Source organism: Felis catus, chromosome A2 (genome assembly GCF_018350175.1).
Source record: "Felis catus isolate Fca126 chromosome A2, F.catus_Fca126_mat1.0, whole genome shotgun sequence".
In the NCBI taxonomy this organism is placed as follows: Eukaryota; Metazoa; Chordata; class Mammalia; order Carnivora; family Felidae; genus Felis; species Felis catus.
This window is the reverse complement of record NC_058369.1, coordinates 92,132,404-92,151,796: the sequence shown is the minus strand read 5'-3', so window position 1 is coordinate 92,151,796 and position 19,393 is coordinate 92,132,404. Positions and strand designations below refer to the sequence as shown.

The window sequence follows — 19,393 nt, the reverse complement described above, 5'->3', positions numbered from 1 at the left end:
CTTCCCTTGTGATAATGCTTTATAGATTACAAAGAACTTTATCTGGTTTTAAAGTTGTGGAAAGTTTAAGTGATTTCCCAAGACCACATCCTAGCAAGTGGATTTCTGATTTCTTGCCAATTGGTCCGCTCACCATGGAACCTCAGAGGAAAACCTACCTTAAAGGCAAGGATGACTCAAAATTCTTATTCCTATTTCCTGGCATCTTTTAGAACTGGACACATCTTTATTTGAATCCCTGACAATATTTTTATCAGACTATAAATTTCTTAATGCATGCTTTGTTCCATTCACCTTACCACCTGCTCTGTAACCATTGACAAATATTCTCAAAAAGGAAAGTCCTTCAGAAGATATTTATACATTTACGACTTGCTGATCTAAAGTCCACTGTTTGCTACTTCTCCACTTTGAGGATTATTATACAAGGCCTAAGATTCATTAGCAATGGACAGGGCAAAAGTAAATAAATAAAGTTTGTGATGAAACATATCAAAATACATAAAATAAATCTGTCGAAGATGTGACAGCTCTCAAAATAATGAACTAGATTCCAAAAAAGTAACCAGATCGACAAAATGATGACTCAGTAATACCAGGAGGCATGAAATTTTATCAGACACATAACGAAAATTCTTAATGTAAAAATGTTAACTGTCCCTAAGCATATATTGAGATAGAATAAGAAACTGGTACACAGTTTTGCCTATGAATAATTTTTTGTACTGTGGGCAATCCCTAATTCTGGATAATACTCTTGGTGAGAATGTGTCTTGGAGCACTGGTTTAGGTTTGCTTATGTTACACAGTAGTGACATTTTACTTTCTATCTTATAGAGCTAGCAATATTAAATTACTTTTAGAGTCTTAGCTACTATGGAAATGAGGCTGGGTCATCAATATTTGATCTTATTAGTCTAATTTTATGTTTCATTAGAGAAATCCACCAAACTTAGATTTCAATGTGACTGATCAAATTCTACCCAATAGAAAGTTTAAATGATTCCAGCTCTTCTCCTGTAGTTCCAGACACTAGAATTTTAAACATATCAAAAAGAAATCTAGTTTTTAAAACTTAATTAATTGTGTTTAGGTTTACCTTTTACATTAATGATGAGTTAGTTACCCAGAGCAAGGTGAATATTTTCTATTATCTAGGCTAACTGACCAAGATCTGCCTTGTGAGCACATTTATAGAGACTATACTAATGGCTAAAGTCTTCTAGGAATTTTAAATTATAACATGGAAGGAAACCGAATGAAAAAATGAAATCTGGTTGGGGAGTGAAAAGGTGTTATCACGTTTATTACTTCTTATTTCCAATCTGCCTCTGACATTTAATGGAACAGTGGGGAGAGTTATATAGGAACCTGCATAGATATCTTGAGCACAAAACTAGTACTATGTGATGTGCAAGACCTGGTCTGGCTCATCTATTTCTAGGATATTTAAATGTTTTTATTGGGGCGCCTGGGTGGCTCAGTAAGTTAAGCGTCCAACTTCAGCTTAGGTCACTATCTCGTGGTCAGGGGATTTGAGCCTCGCTTCCAGCTCTGTGCTGACAGCTCAGAGCCTGGAGCCTTCTTCGGATTCTGTGTCTCCCTCTGTCTCGGCCCCTCCCCTGCTTGCGCTCTGTCTCTCTCTCTCTCTCTCTCAAAAATAAATAAACATTAAAAATTTTTATAAATAAATAATTTTTTGAATCAACAGCTAAGAACATTAATAATTTTTTAAATGTGAAAAGTGAAGGAGATATCTCAATATGGACTAATTTAGATTTAGAAAAAATAGGCATTTTTATAAAACTACATGAATGCTTTGTATCTCTTTTTATTCTGTTAGCTAAACACAGATTTTAAGGTTATGATGAATAGGGGTACCTGACTTTATGGGCTTTTATATTTATAAAAAAAGTATACTAGACAATCTGAGATTCTAATAATGCAAATCATTTCTTTACCTAGGCAATTACCTAATCAGTACAAAAATATTTTCTTAGGCAGAGATAATCAGGCCCATTAAGTACTAGGACATTCTCCTGAACCCAACACTGTGCCCACAGAAATGTTATCATTTATGAATGGAAGTTACTAATATAACAACAGTAACAAATAACAAATAAATTCCTTTATAAAGTACTAGGCAATAAGCTTGTTTAAAAGATGAAGAAAAGCCAATTAATTAATGTAAACACAAGTGGTTCCTTAACATAGAGGAAGTTTGTTTTAGATGGAAAAAAAATTCAATTCCACATATATTACTATAAAGGTAATACAAGTAACTGCTATTACTGTAGTATTATTGGATGAAAGAACCATTAAAATTAAACAATAGGTCTATTTTAAAGTAATACATTCCTCAGCACCATTATTAAAATTATCATTTCAAGGTCATGAAAAACAAGATTGCTTTATCATTTCAACACAAAAATAAAGTCAACCTGATTTATAACTGCATGTATAAATTCCAAGGATGCTAACAGGATTTAAGCTTTTCAGTTATATGTTCAGGTTATTCTCATCACATACCTCTGTTCTCGATAATTTCTTTTCATGGACAAGAAGAAAAGGGGGGAAAAAAAAGAATTAGTTACCTATGGAAGTACTTTCAGAGAGAGCACTAAACATAAAAGCTCTAACACTCATCAAAAGGTGTCTACAAAGGATTTTGAATTGCAGAACTAAAATGAGTAACAGTCTCTCTCTTTACACACACACACACACACACACACACACACACACACACACACACTCCTCACTTCATCTTTAGAAATGATACCAATGGATTAGTGACAATATTTTCAAATAACTATTTTTAAAAGCATAAATAAGCTTCAGTTATTAGAAAAATAACTGTCTTCTCAATATCAATTGTACCATATTTAACATTTAGTAATTCTCTAAAGTCAATCTTACTCAACTTACTTATATAAACTAACTGTGCTTCCACAGAAATAGAAATCATAATTCATTCCTTTTGGAATCTATACCTGCAAACTAAAGCTCTTCCTAAGAATTTCAAATAGGAGAACATAACTGGACCCTAGAACATTTTATGTCATCATGTATGTAAAATATTAGAGTGAGTTAATTCACAGCTGTTATGGACCTTCTAATTTACCACTACTTACTGAAACTGTACACTGGAAATACTTTGTTCAAAGTTTAGTCTCTGTTTTTCACTAAAACAAAATTACATGAGTTTTAAAACACATGATCTTAAAAATGTGTCCTAGATGGTATAGTAGTTAAGACACCAGAACTCAAAAGAGTTAATTTTTAACTTTCTATCATGACCTAATTAAGTTTTAGTATTTTGAAGACAAGTTAGAAAGGCCAAGCAACTGAGTAGTGGGCTCCTTCCTCCTAGATCAAGCATGTTTCCATATTGCTTTCATTTGTAGCACCTTCCTCTGCCTATCTAGTCCAATACATATATTGGCTTTTTTAAAAAAATTGTTAATGTTTACTTATTTTTTGGAAGCAGAGAGAGACAGAGCATGAGTGGGAGAGGAACAGAGAGAGAGAGAGACACAGAATCCAAAGCAGGCTCCAGATTCTGAGCTGTCAGCACAGAGACCAATGCGGGGCTCGAACTCATGAACCATGAGATCATGACCTGAACTAAAGTCAGATGCTTAGCTGACTGAGCCACCTAGGCACCCCAAGTATCTTGGTTTAATGATGAGCTCATGAGACTAAAAGTTCCAATTTGTTACTTATGATTTTTCATTCTCCAAACCACTGGATAGTGGGGGAGAGAATAAGCTCCAGAATTTTCTATTCAGTATGTTTTAATTTTATTGCCTCAGTGTGATTACGTGAGTGGTCTATCAGTTCCAAGTGAGTATTGCTCATTGCCTATTCCTGCCATTCCTTCACTCCAAGGCTTGGAGAAGGGGTAGAAAGTTTAATTGGAAGGATTAATGAGGAAATGAATTCTCACGTCCTACATCCAACTTTGAGTTTCAAATAGAATATGAAATTCATGAATTTAATTCCTGTATTAAAACTTAGACATTCTCTTTCTATTCTTAAACATATTCTGAATAAGTTTAGTAGCATTAAAACTTCCATCATTTATGTTCAAACTATTTATGAAGAGGATACAGTTGTATGAATAAGATTGGTATTTTTCCTTAGTGAATATGCAAAGTACAAATATTCAGAAACAGAAAAAAACAGTGAAATCTCAAAAGAATTTCATAAAAATAAGAAATGATATAAAGAAATAAGTATTTTAGGGGCGCCTGGGTGGCGCAGTCGGTTAAGCGTCCGACTTCAGCCAGGTCACGATCTCGCGGTCCGTGAGTTCGAGCCCCGCGTCAGGCTCTGGGCTGATGGCTCAGAGCCTGGAGCCTGTTTCCGATTCTGTGTCTCCCTCTCTCTCTGCCCCTCCCCCGTTCATGCTCTGTCTCTCTCTGTCCCAAAAATAAATAAACGTTGAAAAAAAAATTTTTTTAAAAGAAATAAGTATTTTAATTCTAATTATTAAAGCAAAGGTAATTTCATTAGCAATAGAAGTTTAGATTTCATATTTTCTGAAAAGTAGTTTTTTTCCAAGATTGCAAAAACATGAAATACCAATTTGCATCAGTAGGTGGCAGAAAATTGCACACAATAGAACTAATAATTTTGCTTTCCCCTTTTCACATGAACAATGAAACCCCTGAGCTACTTCAAGAATGCAAAGCTTCTGATGACAATTGCCACATAGGTCTTAAATCAGGGAAGTTGAGGAAACAGTGTTACTCCAAGATGGGGCTGATTCACCTGAGGTGTGAGGCAAGATCAAACAACAAATACACAGAAAAGCCTTCCTTTCAAACAAGGGATTTTACAACTTCTAATGTTATGCTGAAATCAGCTTGTGCAAATGTAAGTATGCGATATACCTGATGGCCTGCACATCAAAAAGGCCCATAGGTAGTGAGCATGTATGAGCCGGTACAGAGCTAGGTTCTCATTTAATCAAGGCAAAGCATTCCTACTGTGCTGTGCCCTCCTTCACTGGTCTAGGCTGTATTTACTATGCTGTACTGAACTATATACTATGCTGTCTGGGTTGCTTGTTAATATAGCCTTCCACAAATGCCTTCTATATTTTAATGCCTTTAGCATATGAACTTTACCGTGGCAGTAAGTTAAATGTTTTCCATCAAAGAAACTCTTTCAGAGTTTTGACCTCAGAAAGAGCAACAGCCATGTACGCTTTTAAAGAAATTTCCTTTAACTCAACTGGTTTAAGACTCTGTCAGGTAATAATAATAGTAATAGCACATAATTATATAGTGCCTAGCCTACTGAAAGGCTTGGGGTAATTTGGAAGCCTAAACTATTCTAATACCCAAGTCTTTCAGTGAACTAACTTTGGTCTATGAGGCTGAAAAGGTGCTAAAATGCGGTAATGGCCAGAATGCCTAGAAAAAATTGCAGGCCCTTCAAAAGGGAGAAGCCCCGTTGGCCCGGGGTGCTGAGACATCATCATCAGAGATCAGTAGAACTATGATTTTAAGTTGAAATATTAAACATAACTTAAGGTTCACCATATTTAAGTGTCAATTTGTTAAATTTAAATAAGTTACTTGAATACTAAGGAAATTTTTTACATCATAAGATGTACTTTAAAAGAAAGTTGAACATATTAAATATACAAACAAGTTTGGAATTTTTGAAGTCATTTACTCAGCTAAATGTTCAAGGAGATGCAGTATTCAAAAGTTATATAATTTATAACTTTTTAAAAATTATATATATGAACTAAAAACTTATAAATTGAACTTGGAAGCTTAAGCATTAGGTTGTAGGGGCACCCGGGTGGCTCAGTAGGTTAAGCATCTGACTTCAGCTCAGGTCATGATCTCACGATTCGTGGGTTCAAACCCCATGTTGGGCTCTACGCTGACAGTGTGGAGACTGAAGCCTGCTTCAGATTCTGTGTCTCCCTCTCTCTATGACCCTCCCCACGCATGCTCTGTCTCTCTCAACAATAAACATTAAAAAAGGAATTAGATTGTAAAAGTTGTAACTTAAAGTGAATTTTAATTTGAACAAATAATCTCTGAACAGTATTTTCTTCACACACAAAAACCCAATATTAACAAATATTAGTATCTCCTTCATACTGCCTATGAAGATAAAGAGGTTTTGTCCTTAGCAGGATGCAAGGCCATACCAAGTACGCAGCCAACTGATGTGCTGCTGCTGTTCTTGTCAATATTGATGTTATCACTGGGGTGGTTAGTAAAGCACTATGCTCCCTACGTAACTATCTTGCCTAGATTTTTGGATATGGGTTTAAGTCAAGAGAACCTGTGTCACTAAAGAGCCAATCAACACAGCCTCAGTTTAAGACACGATTTAGATTGATTTCACTTCACACCATGGTTTTTAAAACAATATTCTTTACTTTGAGAATAGAAGGCAGTTATTTCAAAATCTATTTGCAAGAATAATAAATCCTGATTACCTCTAATCATGCCAAGAATAATCACTGATTGCATGTTCAGCCAGAATGATTTTCACTGAAAATGCTACAAAACTTTCTAGATGTTTAATTCACTTAAACAAAATGTTTTAAAGTATATTTTGATAGTAACAATACTGAGACATTTCACTTACTTATAACCCCATGCAGTTATTCCTAATATGAGGGCCAGCACCAAGATAGTGCCAGCGATTATGCCTATTATGATATTGGTACCAGCAACACCTACAGGGAAAAAAGAAAACAATGAAGATCAAGTGTATGTAATTGAAATTTTGAGACAAAGTTCTTTCAGGAACTTTATTCTCCATATTTGGAATCATGACACTAACGAAATTATTTGTTTTAAAAAGTGGGTATTGTTTTCTTTTACCAGTCTTAATGTTAGAGAATATTTTTTTTTCATTTAATTTTTTTGACCTACAATTGATACTCTGTTGTAGTGGTTTCAGTTGTACAGCATAATGATTTGGTATTTGTACATACTGTGAAGTAAAAAAAAAATGAGTGTTTTTTAAAAGGATAAAAAAATCAACCATTACTTAGCAATCCCCATCAACTGTTTTTTAAAAAATAATTCTTGGCTTACATTCCCTTTTAATTCTTGTCCCAGTGTGTTTTGCAGTTTTATTTTCCATGTAATTTTCTCAAAAATAAGATGAGGTCAATGAACTACAAGAAGAGTAAAGACTGAAAAAAAGGGAGGGTAAGGGTGACCCTACTATATTGCCATAGCACTCTCTGGACAAGAACTTGTAGAAATTCATGTTCTTTTTTACTCTGACCTCTTCCTCAGGAATTCCAGAGATGTTACAGTCTTTGTCTCTCCATCTTTTTTTTTTTTCAAGTTTATTTATTTTGAGAGAGAGAGACAGCACATAGAAGAGAGAAGAGAGAACATGAGTGGGGCAGGGGCAGAGAGAAAGAAAATCCCAAGCAGGTTCTAAGCACTGTCAGCGCAGAGCCCAAAGCAGGACTCAAACCCATGAACTGTGAGATCATGACCTGAGCCAAAATCAAGAGTCGGATGTTTAACTGAATGAGCCACCTGGGCGCCCCCATGTCACTCCATCTTGACAACTAATGCAAAGTTCTTATTGCTCCCACTTGTACGTGTGATACATTGTCACTCATATATAAGCTCCTTAAGAGAGAAAACATGTCTACAGAGTTATACAATCAGTGCTCAGGCGATACAGATAATATAAGCACCGGGCTTGTAGTTCCCAGTCTTTGTAACAATGGCTGGCATCCTAGAGAAGGAAAAACCAAAGATAGAGTGTAGTGAGCAGGAGATCAGTGCTGGTCAGGCATGAGAGTGAGGCAGCAGCAGACTGGCAGAGGGCCAAGACTGGGCTGACTCTCAGGACTCAGTAATGGTACTGTTGTGTCACCACCTGCTGTCAGATAGGCAGAGATGTAATCCATAGGGGAGATCATGGTGGTGTGAGTGGCCCAGTAAGTCAAAGCCTTAGTCAAAATGCTCAAGTGACAGCCCCAGAGCAGAAAAGACAGATCAGAGGCCTGGCTGTTTTGCTGATAATGATCTACACCACACATTTCAATCACCCAGATCTGTTTCACTCAGAGCAGCTCAGATCTCTTTTTGTCTGCTGCACTCATGAAGCATCCTTCTAGATGTCAACCATCAGTGATCATGTGCAACAGAGCAGATGGCAAATCCCCATGACAGAAGTGGCAGCCTCCTTGTCTGGGAGCCCTCAGTAAATCATTTCGGGAGCAGGGCATCTGAGGAAACTGGCAGACTCCACCCTGCCCAGGTCCTCTGTGAGATGGGTGGATGCAGAGGACCTTCTGGGTCAGTGGGGTTTTCCTACTGTAAGGCCTGGCATGTCTGTATTATCTTCCTTTTCTTCCAGTGATTTTTAACAGGGATCAATAAACTTGGATGCCAGCCTGGTTATTTCTAAGTAATGGTAAGACTTTTGACAAGTCACTTAAATCCATGGATCTGAATAGCCACATCTCTGCTTTAACTGCTGAAAAGAAGCTCCACATTACCATTGCTAAGGCTGAGGATACCAGAATCTTAATTCTTTCACTTTCCTTGCTACAGTCATCTTGGCTAAGAATTTTAACCTGTCTGGATGATTACAATGAACATACTTCTTTTTTCTCACCCTTTGGAAGTGAATGGACTTCAGAATTTGAGAACTTCTGTATGTAGAACACTCAATCATGAAAGATAATAAAACAGTTTAAAAGGGGACCTCTACTTGCAATGTATGCGTTCTTTCAACTATCTGCATTTAATTTCTACTTCTCCAGTTGGACCATTCTAGCTTTTAGATCTGCACCTGTTGTTTATTATCCATGTCCTTAATCCCCTTCCAGGCACCTTGGCTAAGGTTACTACTTCTAGAATTACCTACAGTTCAGGCTACAGAACTCGGGTTGAATAGAGATGAGATTCTATAATGAAAAATATTAAAGTCGGGGCAACTGGGTGGCTCAGTCTCTTAAGCATCCGACTCTTGGTTTCGGCTCAGGTCATGATCTCATGATTCGTGAGATTGAGCCCCACCCACCTCAGGCCCTGCACGGATAACCCAGAGCCTGTTTGGGATTCTCTCTCACCCTCTCTCTCTGCCCATCCCCTGCTCATGCTTGCTTTCTTCTCTTTATGTCTCTCAAAATAAATAAATAAACTTAAGAAAAAAACACACATTAAAGTCAACAAGATATTTAAAACTCAATTCTTCAACTGTTTTTTTTTCCTATGTATTCAGTCCGCTAATATAAAATTCTTCCCTTAAATTCAGACAGTTCAGAAAGAGGACTACTGCTTTTTCACTTAAATGCTAGGGTTTTGTTGTCAGCTCCCAAAAATAGAATACTTGAAAAATCTCAGTCTCATGTAGGACAAGATGAGGCTCAATCAGTAGACTAAGTTATATTCAATATTACACATGATTACAAGTTAATGGAAAATATCAACTTCATATTGTAGATCCCAGTTGTATTTTATAGTTGAATTATAATCTAAATGAAACTGTCTGAAGAGTTTCCTTTAGTTATGCATAAAACGATGTAATGGCACCAAATCCAGTACCTACCATTGCCAGACAGAGTAATGCCAGTCTTGGAGTCCTCATTGTGAGGGAAGTAAGTGCTGCAGTCTGCACCCACCCAGTGTCTGTTACACACACACTTCAGCTCATTACTGCAAACCTGAAATCCAAAATCAATCAAGAGGAAACGTGAACTCTCTGATACAATGGCATGAAAACTAAAGAGTGATTTCTAATTGTTATATGCCTAGAATTTCATGGTACTGAAAAATTATGGGTACTTTCTTCTTCATACTAATTACCTTATTTCTCACTCAAGTACCCCAAATAATATTTTCTAGAGATCAGCAGTTAGACCCAAAGGGAATAATGAATTTTAACAGGGGAAATGAGTTTACAGTCCAAAAAGAAATCAATGAAATCACTGTTTTGAATTTCATTAACTTAAATTTTATAGGAGGGAGGTTTTTATTTTTTTATTTAAAAAAATTTTATAGGAGGGAGACTTATAAAACTAAGCAGAAATACAAGCATTTGCCAATTATCTAATACAAACGTTTCTTTCTTCCAAACATAAGGTCAGGAATTCTAGATGAAGAAGACATTGTTATCATTAGCATGAATGAACAAGAAATAATTTCAATGTTTTTGCCCTATCCCCCAAAAAGCACTTCCGCTAACATTTTCTTACTTATTAAAGAAAGAAGACTTATTAGACTCATCTATAAGGAGCAGAACTACTTAGCACATGCCTTCTCTATTTTCATATGCTGTAAGAATTCCTATCCTTTGGCAAAAAGTTACTAGTAAGACCTCCCTAAGAAACTTCTTGGCACATTCCTGGGGATCTATGTGGAATGACCAGGATTAAAGGCTGACAATTTCAGGACAGGGATCCTTCACCTCAACTGGGTATTATGACCAGTTCAAGCAAAGAATCTGGTGAGGGTAGAAAGAAAATCATAGTACATGCCAAAAGAACAAGAAGTGAAAATTATTTTATTAGTATAGGAATTCCTAACTGAAAATGACAAAACTATAGTCACTAATAGAGCATGTTTATCTAAGCTACAAATTTTGTTATCTAGGACTAACATTATCAGATAGATACCTGACAGAAAGAATAAAATTTAGTATTTTATACAATGCCATTATTTCTATTCATTTGTTGATAAACGCTTCCCTGAATTATTCAGTTTTTATTTCGAGGAGTTATCCTCAGCTGATACACACTCGGTGTGGCCACAACAGGTACTTATGATCTGTTCTAATTGCTTAGTGCCTGGACAATACGAATTGTTAAACACTGTGGCCAATGATCCTCCCTTTTACACCCTTTTTTAAAAACCCCATTACAGTTTATTAAAATTTGTCTCCCAGATCACTTGTAGAAAACTGGCCATTATACTTCTATTATATGAGATCACATTAACATGATAAGAAAGAAAGAAGAATTTGGTTAGGAAAACTATACTTTTTCTTATTCCCAGGCTTGCACAGATTACGCAAGAGAAATATTCCAGTGACTATGACCAAATAACTGTTTACATGCCAGCTAGAAACACGGATAAGCATATTTTCCATTTTTACAAAATAAACAGATTAGGGTCATGTCTATTTCTGTGTTACAAAAGAATAGAGGAGTTTCCCTATGGCAAGGTACTGAATACTTACTCCATTTCCTGAACAAACAGTGCCTTCTTTATTGCTTAAGCAAGTACTAAAGTTGAAGGAAGCCACAGGAAGACACCTGTGTTCTAAGCACATCATTTGGGGACCACAAGGTGTCCCATCTTCCACATAGCCAAGATCTACATCTTCCTCAAGCTTCACATGCCCACCACTAAAAAAAAAGGAAGCAAAAAGAAAACAGGATTCTATTAAGTCACATTCATTTTGAGAATCTGCTTTAAAAAACTAAAAAGTGGGCAAGAAAGTATTGCCCACTTACTGTACAACTGCAATAAAGTCGTACAGTGCTCTCTCCTCCACCATATATTCCTCCTTGGAAGAAACTACTTTCTACTCTATTTTCTACCCATTATCTAATAAAAAACAACAGCATGAGCATTTTCTTCCTTTAAATGAAGAAAGCAATTGAATCTTTTGATCTAATGCTTTTGAGATATTGACATATTTTAGAATTTGAACATAATTATTATAGCAAAGGTCTGAATTAAAATAGCTTTATCATTTTGCCTTGGATATCATGTACAAGTCAAGTGAGGCATTATTGCTAGGATTTGATTTGGTAGTTGTAATTGTAGATTTCAAGATTTCAAACATGTTTCAAACAAGCGTGAGAACTGGTCTGGGTTTACATTTCCCAAGAAGGTTAATAATTTAAAAATTATATTAGAGAATGGCTAAAATATTTAACTTCACTATTCAATAGAGCAAGCCTACATGTTCTATAGAAATTTAAAAAACCAGAATGAGGTAAAAATGTATATTCATAGTTGATTTACTCATATGGTGCCATGTCAATGCCAGCACATAAATCTCAATTCTTTTCATTTATTTTTATCAAAATGACACATGCATACAGTTTAAAGAGTCAATCAGATAAATCAGTTTTTTAAATGCAATAAAGTCGTACAGTGCTCTCTCCTCCACCATATATTCCTCCTTGGAAGAAACTACTTTCTACTCTTAATTGATTCTTTTGTTATTTATCCACACATTTTTAAATAATGAGTGTTACTATTTTTTATTTTTCCATTTCAGATATTAGCAACCAACTTACCTCTATGGAACTTGAAGATTTATGTCTTTTTCCTATACCCCCAACATAAATTTTGTTTAATGAATAGTCAAATCAATAATAAAAAGGCACATTATTACGACTATGTAAATGTTATTCAGTTGAGTGATACGGTGTGCCATAATTAATCCTTTTCTTTCCTGCACAACTCTTCATTTTCCCTCAAATTAGCAAGTCTCTTATTTGTTGTCTTTTTTGCCTACTTTTTAAGAATCTGTCACCAATGTAAAACTGATCAAACTCTGCTAACCCCAAATCCATACTAGAGATGTGTCTTGAGCATCAGTTCATCTTCCTGCAGAAATCTCTCCTGGGGTTTCCATCTGCAGTCTGCCCTGCTCCTGTCTGATCTAGTCGTCTACTGTATCTTGTGGAAAACTTGAACACTTGGATTTCCCCTCACCATTCATTGCAGGATTGCCCTGTCTTCATGGTGGGTATTTTGTTTCCTACACGCACAGCCTTTCTCTTAGTTTACTCTTTGATTTTGGTGGAGTACAATTTCACCAATAGCTTCCTGAGAAATGGTACAGGGCAATAAATTCAGGGGCAACCTGAATATCTAAAAGTGTCTCTATTTTCTACTTTCACACTTGATTGATAAGGTACAGAAATAAGGTACAGAACTTATTTCAAAAATCATGTTCTCCATTGTCTTCTGATTCCTGGGGCTCCTGTTAATAAGATTCCAAGTCTGATCCTTTTTTTTCTCCTCTCTGGAAACATCTGGGATTCCTTTCTTTGTCCTAAGGTCGTGAAATTTCACGACGACATGTTTAAATGTGCCTCTAATTTCACTCCGTGTATTTGGCACTTGGTGAACCTGTCAATGTAGAAACTCAAGTCTATCCATTGTAGACAATCAAAGTCACTCATTGACAATTTCTTCCCTGGTATTTTCTCTGTTCATCGTGTCTATTCTAACTTGGTGAGGTTTTCTCTATGGTTCCATTCCTTTGCTGCTTTTGCCCTACTTTCTGGAGATAATTTCAACTACTGAGTTTAATTCCTACCTCCCTATTTTAAAATTTCCAACAGCATTTTATTTCTATGAATGCTCTTCATTTTTTTAAAATTTTTTCTATTTTGAGTAAGAGAGACAGCAAGTGAGCAGGGGAAAGGTACAGAGGGGAGAAAGAGAGGGAATCTTAAGCAGGCTCCACACTCAGCATGGAGCCTGACACAGGGCTCAGTCCCACATCTCTGGCATCAAGAGTCAGATGCTCAACCGACTGAGCCACCCAGGCACCCCTGCTCTTCATTAAATAGCACTTTACTCTGGTTTCATGATAGAAATATCTTATCTCTCATAAATATTGACAGGTGCCTTTTTTTCCGGCTCTTTTTAACTCTTTGTGTATGTGTGTTAGAGCCTTTATTCACATGTCTGATAAACTGCTCATATTTGAGTTAGGAAATCAGATAAACTATAGGAGATTTTAGGGCTTTCTGGCTGAACATCAATGAGGCTAGACCACTTCCATACACCCTGATATCAATATTGCCGGCTATCCTTCAGTTTGGAAACCTGCTTTATTATCTGCAGAATGTAAAGCTCAAATCTTTATTGGGAGGGTGAGCAATCCCCAGTTTAGGTGGGTCAGGCAGTAATCTGTTAGCAGACTTTCAACTATCTTCTTTATTTTAGCCCTTCCTTGCCCCAAATCCTTTACTCCCTCTTGCAGAAGTAGATGATGCTACCAATCTTTGAGCCTTTTGGGAACTAACTTTATATACTGGGCTAGCTCTCAGTTTTCCCCATTACTGACTTAGGAATTCAGCTTTCTTACTTTTTTTTTTTTTTTAACGTTTATTTATTTTTGAGACAGAGAGAGACAGAGCATGAACGGGGGAGGGTCAGAGAGAGGGAGACACAGAATCTGAAACAGGCTCCAGGCTCTGAGCTGTCAGCACAGAGCCCAACGCGGGGCTCGAACTCACAGACCGCGAGATCATGACCTGAGCCGAAGTCAGATGCTTAACCGACTGAGCCACCCAGGCGCCCCTCAGCTTTCTTAGTTTTGACAACTATTTGCCATACATCCATTTGCCTTCCACGCTCCAAAATTTTGTTGCTGTTGTCTCTTCTCCCTTTCTCTGCCTCCCTGTGGATACATGAATTCTAAAAAAAGATCCAGTTAGTGTCATTTTAGTGGGATTTCAGAAGGAAGTAAAAGAAGATGCATATATTTAATCCACTGATTTTACCCAGGAGTTCTCACTCACCTTCCTTAGTAGGAAAGAAATGCAAACCAAGCCCTGCAAGGTATTACTGACCCATTAAATATAGCTCCAGTAACCAAAGTCAACTAATTCTCATCTTTTCAACCCTCTTGTGTCAGGATTTACTCAGTCACCTCTCTGGGCTAGATTCCATGTCGCCTTGCTAACATGCATGAGAACTGAAAACCGAAGTGATTCTACGCGGCAGTCCTCAGAAGTAAGATGAATGATGTTCTCATGGAAAGAGGTAGAGCATTACCTGCAGTTTAATGTTCTTCCCTGCTGCACAACCAAAGTAGATGTGATTTCACCGTCAAGTTCTCCAAGCCTTGGGATGTTACCAACATTGGTGCACAAAAGGTAACCACAAAGCACATCCCTGTGTTAAAAGATAACAATTCTTTACTTCTTTCCACAAAGAGAGAACAAACCATGTATAGTTAGAACAATAATCTTATCCTGCTTTAGCGTTTGTTTTTCATGTTTGTTTACATTTTATTTGCTCAAATTACAAGCTAAATACGCCCAAATTAGTTTGCCTCTCACTTTAAAAAGTGTCTTCTCTGAAACTCCTATTAGTGTACCAAAATCCCAACTGTGTTCTAGCTTTTCCTGTACCGTCCATTAGTTCAAGTATTTGTTAAAGGAAATTATCCATCAGATAGACATCTTTTAGATCAGAATCTCTTTCTCTAGAACATATTACTGGATATGTTAAAACATTTTTTAATATTTGGTAAGTGAATAAATGACCTTTGAGTGAGTATTCTTTTGGAATACAGCTCTTTCTTTAACCTGTTGCCCCCAAATAAAGAAGAATTATGTGTGTGTGGGGGGGGGAGGGTATGTGTCTATATATATAGACACATAACCACACACACTCATGATCCCTTTTTCAATATATTCCACTATTCCTCCAACTGCCACATATAATAACTAAACCTGTAAAATATTTGTACTGGTATAAAATATTATCTGACATATTTTCTGTATATAGAACATTTTAATTACTAACATACATAATTATAAATACATATACTGATAACTGTCTTGTCAAGAATGATTAGTAGACTAGCAAAATTATATATGGAAATAGGCTTTATCATATAGAGAAAAGAGAAAAATTAGAACTTACATCTATCACTAGCACAGAAAAATGTATTAACTCATCCTTAAAAAACAATTTTTAAAAGTTATTTCATTTTATCATATCTATCATAAACAAAAATGCTTTCTTAACACAGAAGAGATGGTCAACATTTTTATAAGTCTTATTTATGTGCATGGAGCTTACAAAGTACTTTAGGATATACAAAGAAAAAAAGACACGGTCAAGGAAATACACTCTCGGTGAGAAGAGAATCGCACACATAAACAACGATAAAACAGAGAGGCTGGGACAAGGGCCACAATAATAGAACAAAAGGCCGTGGGAATTCAGAGAAGAGGGAAATGACTTTACATTTGTTTATTTATTTTGAGAGAGAAGGAGAGATGGAGAGTAAGCAGGGCAGAGGCAGAGAGAGAGGGAGACAGAGAATCCCAAGCAGTCTCCATGCTGTCAGCACAGAGCTTGACGTGGGACTCAAACCCACAAACTGTGACATCATAACATGGGCCAAAATCAAGAATTGGATGCTTAAGTGGCCAAACTACCCAGGCACCCTGAAAATGATTTATTTCTAGAATAAACCCAGAAATAATTCATAAAGTATGGAGAGAGTGGGGGGGGGAGGGGCAGAGAGAAAGGGAAAGAGAGAATCCCAAGCAGGCTCTGCACAGTCAGTGCAGAGCCAGATGCAGGGTTCAAACTCACAAACTGTGAGATCATGACCTGAGCCAAAACCAAAAGTCAGACACTTAACCAACGGAGCCACCCAGATGCCCCTCAGTAGAAGAGTAGAATACAGCATGCCAGATCTGCTTGGCTTAAAACACTGTTAAGAGGTCTTTGTAATAGACCAAGCGTTAACATAGGTCTTAGCTGGGGTAATAGGAAAGGAATGAAAAGATGAATTAAAGACAAATGGTGGGGGAGTAAAAGGGAAGAATGGCCATGATCTGGCATTTGGACCATGTGTCAGAGGGACAGCGGCATCAAGGTCCATTGTGAGGCTTCTCAATTCTCAACTGGAGGACAGTGAGTTATGTTGACCTCTGACAAAAACAGTGGCTTCGAAAAGTCAGAGCCAGCTAACTGAGTACATATTCTGGTGGCTTTAATTTTTGTTGCTTTTGAGATGCTAGCAGGTGCCTTCTAGGTGAGCAAGTCCTGAGGCAGCTGCAAGTGTGACCTGGGCCTTTGGGGAGAGGCCAGCATATGTGTTAAGATTTGGGAGGCTTCTGCAAGGTGGTGCTGGGATGCAGTGAAAAGATGAGGTGAGCAGGCAACCGAAAGCTCTGGAGGATGCAGAGAAGAGGAAATGGGACGCTGAAAGTAATGCTTGTAATTCACTAAGGGATAAACTCTGGACAAACTTCATCTCACCGTTTGTTGCACTGTATCCACGTATCTTTGTCTTTTCCACAGTTACCCTTCTCTGTCCCTTCGATGTTCAGTTTCTCATAGCAGTATTTGTCTGATGCCATCACCTCTGAAGCAGAATAGAGTTTTCTCTCAGTGAGGGACAGAACACGTGAGTTGCTCAAAATGTTTGCAGTAAGGGAAAGAAGCCATCTAAGGACTCTTCTTCATGACAATGTGGCCAGTTCCAAAACCTGGACCCATGGTTCTCCAGAGTTTTACTTGACCACAGACATCCATGACTCAGCTACATTCTTCATGACTTCTCATTGGAAATTTGAAAAACCAATCTATGTCAATCTTTGATAGGATCGAGGCTATCGGTTCCAAGGAACAACACTCCTCACAATTTGGCCAATAATTAGGGCAAGATACTACCAAATGGTTCCCAGAATAAATACTCCACACTTTAATCTCAGCGCCAAATATAAAGCACAAATTTTTTATGTGTCAATTTTTATTAATCATAACGATGAGTTTATTAAAATAGCTATGTACTATAATTAAAGATTTAAGAAACAGTATGAATTCTACCTTGTTTATAGTTAATTCTTATAGTTAATTCTATAGTTAAGTCTATAGTTAATTCTACCTTGTTAATTCCTAACAACTATCAAAAAAAACCACCTTAATTTTATTCTGTTCTAAATAAGCTTGAATTCATGTTAAATGCATGAGGGCCAAATAACATTTTAAACAATGTCAGTATTACAAAACTTTAATTTTGCTAAAGCCAGGGCTGGCTAATGGGATTGTCCTGTAGTGAGATCAAAAATGACTTTTGCGGGCGCCTGGGTGGCGCAGTTGGTTAAGCGTCCGACTTCAGCCAGGTCACGATCTCGCGGTCCGTGAGTTCGAGTCCTGCGTCGGGCTCTGGGCTGATGGCTCAGAGCCTGGAGCCTGTTTCCGATTCTGTGTCTCCCTCTCTCTCTGCCCCTCCCCCGTTCGTGCTCTGTCTCTCTCTGTCCCAAAAATAAATAAACGTTGAAAAAAAATTTTTAAAAAATGACTTTTGCAAACTAATCAAATGATTACTGTTTGTGTATATTTTATTTTTTTTAATTTTTAATTTTATTTTTTTATTTAAATTAAAGTTAACTTACATACAGTATAGTCTTGGTTTCAGGAGCATTTGTATATATTTAAAAAAATAACTAGTCACCATTGGTAGTTCTTTTTCCCTACTTCTTGCGGTGAGCAACACTTTCTTCTCAAGCGGGGGAAACAAAACTGTAACTCTGTTCAGAGTGCAAACGTGCACACACCTCCCCTCCCAAACAGAATGCAGCCACTATCTGTGACAAGTAAAGATTAGCATTATCTTTTGAGCTTGCTTTCTAATACAAATTGTCTTCTGAAGGAGTTTCAAAAAAAACTGCTTTCAAAAGGGCCAGTAACACTGGGGGAAAAATAATGACACAACCTTTAAATACACATTTAAATAAAGATATAATTTAAGTCACATGTTTTAGAAATCAATGTTACATTTCCCTCAGAAAATGTGACAAACTTTGAAAGTGATAATGCTGAAATTTTTTTCTGACACGGTAGAGTTACCTCAGCAGAAGGTCACCTGTAATTTTAAGAGAGATGGTTGAGGAAGAAAAAGCCACTCTAGCTAAACTGCTACAGTGCCAAGGGTGCCCTATCCAGGGTCCGTGTCCATTCCATATGGTTGTACAGGTTTTGCTTAAGGACATTCAGCTGAGGAAGTGTACACGGAGCTCAAATCCAGGTTTGTTCTATTCTCCAGGCTGCACACTCTGGGGTGGACTTCACCTGCCTGGCAGCAAAGGCACCTTATTTCTTGTCCAAAGGCACAACCAACTAGCCACGTGTCTTTCAAGGGAGGTACTCCTCTCTAATTCCACAAAAGTGACCCTTCCAAGACTTGCAGTGTCTTTGAGAATCCCCCACTCATAAAGTGGTTCAAAATTAACTTCCAGCCCACACGTCATATGGCCTCATATCATACTGTGAAAGCAATCAATCCACGCTATTTACTTACTTTGCCCCCAGATGTATTTGCATTGTCTATCCCTGGTTTTACATCTTCCTCCAAAGCAAATCCCCTAAAATGGAAAAGCACACCTATTAATGATGCAGTGTCTGCTTATGTCGGATCACTGAAAAAGAGACTGCGACTGCGACAGCTAGTAGATGAGTATTATAAAGCCTTTTATCTTCAGAATGGATTACAAAACATTTAAACTGACTTTCCTCTTTTGATAAGATTTCAGTATTTCTTTCATGCTGGCACACATGAAAGATTTAGGTAAAGATGAAGTAACCTACCTGAATACCATCACATGAATATCCATCCATTTTATGAATATTTGGGGCACACTGGAAATGAAAACAGA

General features: G+C 37.1%; 1 protein-coding gene across 31 annotated transcripts in view; it reads right to left on the bottom strand.

Annotated features, from left to right (window-relative positions):
- The window catches only part of ADAM22 (ADAM metallopeptidase domain 22), a 239,311-nt gene that overhangs the window by 28,988 nt on the left and 190,930 nt on the right, over positions 1-19,393 (bottom strand). For 20 of the 31 annotated variants that reach the window (XM_019825419.3, XM_019825413.3, XM_019825415.3 and 17 more), the window contains exons 19-26: positions 19,326-19,376; positions 19,039-19,102; positions 16,995-17,100; positions 14,766-14,885; positions 11,194-11,362; positions 9,565-9,679; positions 6,622-6,712; positions 2,530-2,547 (exon numbers count right to left, since the gene is read on the bottom strand). In XM_019825419.3, coding sequence (XP_019680978.1) covers positions 2,530-2,547; positions 6,622-6,712; positions 9,565-9,679; positions 11,194-11,362; positions 14,766-14,885; positions 16,995-17,100; positions 19,039-19,102; positions 19,326-19,376 — 734 coding nt within the window. The remainder of the gene's footprint in view (positions 1-2,529; positions 2,548-6,621; positions 6,713-9,564; positions 9,680-11,193; positions 11,363-14,765; positions 14,886-16,994; positions 17,101-19,038; positions 19,103-19,325; positions 19,377-19,393) is intronic. The other 11 variants (XM_019825431.3, XM_019825433.3, XM_019825436.3 and 8 more) reach the window with 4 other exon arrangements.